This window comes from Babylonia areolata, chromosome 21, assembly GCF_041734735.1.
Source record: "Babylonia areolata isolate BAREFJ2019XMU chromosome 21, ASM4173473v1, whole genome shotgun sequence".
In the NCBI taxonomy this organism is placed as follows: domain Eukaryota; kingdom Metazoa; phylum Mollusca; class Gastropoda; order Neogastropoda; family Buccinidae; genus Babylonia; species Babylonia areolata.
In genome coordinates this window covers 56560569-56566389 of record NC_134896.1, presented here as the reverse complement: position 1 = coordinate 56566389, position 5821 = coordinate 56560569, and the positions used below count along the sequence as shown (strand labels likewise).

At 41.6% G+C, this 5821-nt stretch overlaps 1 protein-coding gene across 1 annotated transcript; it reads right to left on the bottom strand.

Moving 5' to 3' along the window:
* Positions 1 to 567: 567 nt before the first annotated feature.
* On the bottom strand, positions 568 to 2631 carry LOC143296407 (uncharacterized). Its single transcript, XM_076608301.1, has one exon. The coding sequence runs from the start codon at positions 1934 to 1936 to the stop codon at positions 788 to 790; it is 1149 nt and encodes a 382-aa protein (XP_076464416.1). The 5' UTR covers positions 1937 to 2631; the 3' UTR covers positions 568 to 787.
* Between the last annotated feature and the right edge of the window lie 3190 nt (positions 2632 to 5821).

Below are 5821 nucleotides of genomic sequence, written 5' to 3'. Positions count from 1 at the left end.
GTCGCCATAGGAATTCCCATTATAACGTTCATATTACATATTTTTGCATGTATAAAACTGCATATCGTAGTATTTGTATCTCAGACATGTGAAGAACTATGTACTACACAGAACATTATACTTTATCAGCATTTAAGGCAGTAACTGAGGATCAGTTTGCTTCTGTGTGTGTGTGTGTGTGTGTGTGTGTGTGTGTGTGTGTGTGTGTGTGTGTGTGTCTTTCTTTCTCACCTGCTCGGTCTCTCTCTCCCTTTCTCAAGATCCCTCTCTTTATTATCTCTCTTTCTATGCCTAGACCTCTTTGAGCTCCTTTTCTCTTTCTCTCCCAGTGCATTTGGATGTGAGTGTGCAGTGTGTGTGTGGGGGGGGAGGTTAGGGTGGGTGAGGCACAATGTACTACAGTATAATGAGAACTGGTGAAATTCGTTATGTGTTGTGTTGTTTGTTTTTGGGTTTGTTTTGTTTTGTTTTTTTCTTCTTCTTCTTCTTCTTTTTCCTCTCTTTTCTTTTTTTCCTTTTTTCCTTTTTCTTCCTCCTACAAAACCCACTTTCTAATGGTTATATCTGTATGCAGGAATATACCCTTCTGTGCAAGGGACAGAAAAACAAAGACAGCTGCATCACAGTGGCACTGTTGGATCATTCTAAGACACAAAGAACTACTTTCTGTCATTTTTCACTCAACAGTCGACGGTTTGTCAACGACTCAAGCCATTACGGATCGCCTTGTTTAGATGTTTCTGCAACTGCAGATGTTCGTCAGTCGTGATTCATGGAACCGCTATTTTTAGGTTTTTACCTTTTTAATGAAAGACGCTAAGGTATGTCGGTAACGAGATCCCATTGCATAATACACGAAGATGTTGAAGCTGGCGTTTACGTAAGTTAGCACTTCGTTGATCCATATCTGAGTTATAGCGAAATTGTGATATCGTCGTCCAAAACCGAATTCTGGTGAAACGATCGAAGCAGTTCGTACCACAAGTCCAGGAAAACTACACACGATGAACAAGATGGACGTGCCGACCAGCATCTTGGTGAGGGCCACTTCACGGGGAGAGATGGAGGAGGAGGTTTCTGTACGCCACGTCACAATCTGACGGAGTTTGACAATGGTTATGACTGTTGTTATTATCACCAAAATGATCACAGGTATAGGAATAACAACACCAACAACTACGCCAGCTATAAAATCTATCCATTCTTTGTTTTTCCTATAAAGTTCAGATGCAACGATAGTTTCTACAACAACGCCGGATTGCGGATCATGAATGCATCCAATGGTATACTGAATTGACACTATACAATAAAGACCAACGACAATCACATAAACGATAGTGATTATAGCGACCATCGTTCTGTTGCGCATCACACTCTGAGATTTGAGTGGCTTCAGGACACAATAGCACCTCTCACTGGCAATGATGGCAGACAGAATTTGGGAAACATACACCAAGCCTATCAAACCTGTCACAAAGTGACTGGCAAGGTCATTCAACAGGGGACTGTACCTTTCTTTCGTAGTGAACTGCAAAACCACTTGGTCTGCATGATGAAGCATTGCTATAATCAAGTACAGTTCGTCAGCTAAGGACAGAGCAAAGAGGCATACATTGACCCGGTCCTTAAAGCCTTGTTTGATGAACACCGCCATGTTGATGACGTTTCCAGGCCCACCAATCAAGAACAAGAGAACTAGTGCAATGTCTTTAGTATTTTTCGAAGCTGTTTCTACTTCTGCACTCACAATATTGTCAGGATTGTCCCAAGGTATGAACTCCATCTCTGAAAATATGACTGTTTGGCATCCATCTGCGTATGACGTATTCTGACCATCTGTCTGCACTGAAAGTGTATTAGAGTTGGTGACGTTGTCATTTTCAGTCACCAAATGAAAGGAAACATCCAGCACAGTATCAGTCTGATGCAGTGACATTTTGATGTCTTTGAACGGCTTCCTTTACACTGATTTTCACAGTAGTTCGTTCCCCTTTCAGTTGATGACTTTTCAATGTTGCCACGAGACAAGTATGATTCTAACTTTCTGTGCGCATTCTTTTATCGCAATATTTTTATCAAGCCTTTTACCCCCGTTAATAGAAATTATTGACACACACGTATTAAACGAAGCTTTGCACACTGCTTGTTAAAACACAGCTGATAAATCTATGGAAAGTATGAGAACTGCAGTTTTATGTTGACACTGAACCACTGTTGACACGTGTACTCATCACCTCATTCAGATAAGACAGAGCTTACAGCTCAGTCATTTCTCAAGTGGATTTTTTTTCCTCTAGGGGTTGTGTTACCTGCGTTCAGCTGAGTCAATTGACACCGCTAAGAAGAAGTAACCACACTTCAAATTCATGTCACCTGATCTCGTTTCACCAGCGTTCAACAGTCAAGGGGTTAAACAATAAACCATGGGTGTCTTCCAAATGTGACTTTAAACAGCGGAAAGCCCTTACCATTTTTTTCTTTTAAAAATCATTCATTTTGTTTCATTCTTTCACGATGATTCACCTTCCTTATGAAAAGAGGCTATAACCATGAAACGTTCTAAAACTTTATGGAACTGCGTCCAACGGAGTAACGTTATATAGCCTAGGCTCCCATTAGCAACAGCATCTTCTAAATAATGGATGTCATGACTGAGCATTGCTCAAACGCTTAAGTACTGTCTGCTGAGATCAAGTACATCCATTTAAAAAGGTTTCGGAATGTAGTCGTATGTCTCCTATATAACGTTAATTCAAAAATTAAACATGTATGCGCAAACACACACACACACACACACACACACAAGCAAACAAACAAACATACACATACATGCACACAGACATTCTCACACTCAAATACATACATGCACATGTTCATACACTGGTACTCACATATATGCGCCCACTGTCACACACGCACACACACAAACACGGGCAGCAGACAGACAGAGAGACACACACATTTGATTTAGAAACGTAAACACACACACACACACACACACACACACACACACACACACACACACACACACACACACACACACACGCACACCGAGATTGCATACCCACACTCACATGCATACATACAAATGAACACACACTGACACACACATGCGCGCGCACGCACGCACACACACACACACACACACACACACACACACACACACACACATACATACACACACAGACACTGGCGCGCACTATCTTGCAGTTCACGAAAATGCGTGCACCTAAGAATGACAAGCACACGACACGGACACACACAAACATGTGCGCGCTTCACATCCTCGGACACACGCGCGCGCGCACACACTCACATGCACATGCGCGCAAACACACAAAGAGATACGCGCAAACGCATACACACACGCGCACCCACACACACACACGCGCGCGCGCGGGAAGGGGGAGGGGTGGGGCGGCGTGCGAATCGCGCGAAGCGAAAAAAATGAACAACAAAAAAACCCAAAAAACCCATGCAAGTTTATCAATGAGCAGAAGGGAAAATTAACGAAGAGACGGTTATTTCCAAAGCATCGTTCGGTCTTGAAATAGATCAACTGTTAGCGTTCGGAATGAGTAGTTCTTTTGTTCAAAACCATCACAAGGTCTTGTGGAGGGGGGTGGAGGTGTTAAAAATCCTGGCCCATAGGAATACCAACAACATTAGTGCATTCCATTAAATCGTTGATACGAGTGTATTTTATCACTTCATTCCATACACTTGCCTTCTTTGTATCCTTCACTGCATTATAATTGACTCGCTTGTGTAAACAAAGTGAGTCTATGTTTTAACCCGGTGTTCGGTTGTCTGTGTGTGTGTCTGTGTGTCCGTGGTGAACTTTAACATTGCCATTTTCTCTGCAAATACTTTGTCAGTTGACACCAAATTTGGCATAAAAATAGGAAAAATTCAGTTCTTTGAAATTATACTCAATACACAAAAAGCTTATGTGTTTTACTGTCAGTGTACAGGGCTTTCACTATGTTCATTCGACCAAGTGGTCTTTTTCGGAAAATACTAAAATCAACACGACGAGTGGACTATATAGATCTATTGGCTGAGCCCTGAAGGTCATGGGCAAATATCACTGTGTACACATATTTATACATATTCAAAGCGCGTGCTCATATTCTTCGCGAACGCGAACGACGCCATTTTTTTTCAGTACACGATAACATGTGATGGAAAGTTGGAGAAGGAGACCGTTAAATATTTATTCAGAGAAAGATCTGTGAACGCCTCATCACTTACTGGATTATGCCCCAAACTGCCATAAAAATATCCACAGAATCAGTCGGAATTCACAGTTAAAAATAATAAACCATGAGAGTTAATACTCTAGAATTGATGAAACGTAAAAATGTCCAGTCTTGACTTAAAAAAAAAAAAAAAAAGTCCTTTTCACTTCATACGACGTTTAGAAGTACTTGTACTTGGCTCTACATGTTATTAGTTTAACAAAATACTCAATTTTCATATCAGCTTTAAAACTATTAAAATAGAATGAACATAAAAGAGAAATTGAATCGACCGTGTCAACCGGGTGTAACTAAACTTGTACATCTATCTAGATCCAGAGAAAACGGCTAAATGTTGCAGTGTGATTGCGATGATAGCCACCTCTCCTTTACCGCGGACTTAAAAAGAATTTCCAATTGCCCCTAAAGATTTTTTGAATGCCCAAGATACACCAGAATAATATGATTTAAACAGCGTTCTCACTGCGAATACCGCAATCGATTTATCGAATCCGCCGTTAGGACTTTTTTCTTTTAACCCGAAGCTTTACAACAAATATAGAACACATTTTAACGATTAGATTTTTTTTTAAGTGTATCACAAGTGAGTCTTGAAGGCCTTGCCTCTCTTGTTTTCTTCATGTATTTACTCATTTGTTTAGGTATCTTATTTCATTTTGTGTTAATATTTTATACAAATCTGGGATAGGCTCTCAAGGCTCTCAACAGTCCGTTGGTTTTATACGAAAGTCGGGAATATCCTTCTTTCTTTTTCAAATATTTTTTGATGTAGTGTACCATGTGTGGATCAGTATGCTGGCTTTGACAACTTATTGAAACTGAAACTGATACCAAAGACTGTATCCAGACTGACGCCAAATGTAGGAGTGCATAGAAGTGGTCGACAAATCAATCGTGTTCACAGCTTGTTAGATTTTGGAAACAAAACAGAGGCAAAGCAAGACAAAACGAAACAAAACAAACAAACAAAAATACCGAATGGCACATGTTATAAATTACTAATGAGGAGCAGCCGCCGTGGCGAAGCGGTTAGTGTCGCGGATTGACGGCTGGGAGGACGCGAGTTCCATTCCTAGCGGAGGTGGGTTTTTCGGCCCGCGGCTGGCTCTTTACCCAGAGTTGACTGCACTATTAGTTTCATTGGGAAGACTGGGACCACACAGTCGAGTATCATCCACTTTACGGATGTGCCCGTTTGTGTGTTTCTCCAATTTTCAGTCCAACACTACGGGTGTCTGTGTCTCTCGGGCCTGGTTAACGCCGAGATATCATTGACAGGAAGTGTAGAGTACAGCCTTGTCACGTAGTCCCAAACCAATACAGACCTCCACAGCAGCATCTTCACCATCATCATCGTCTTCCTCATCTTCCTCCTACTTCATCGTCAATGAATGCAATATTATCCCAGATTATATGTTCTTTCACGCCCTGCTCTCATGGTGTCCTCAGTTTCGATACCCCTCTACTTCCGTGCTTGGGATGAGTCTCGTCAAGGTTTTCAGTGTCGAGGAATTCGTGGGGGACTGTCCCTGGAGAGACGTGGTTGCGGTCTGCACTCT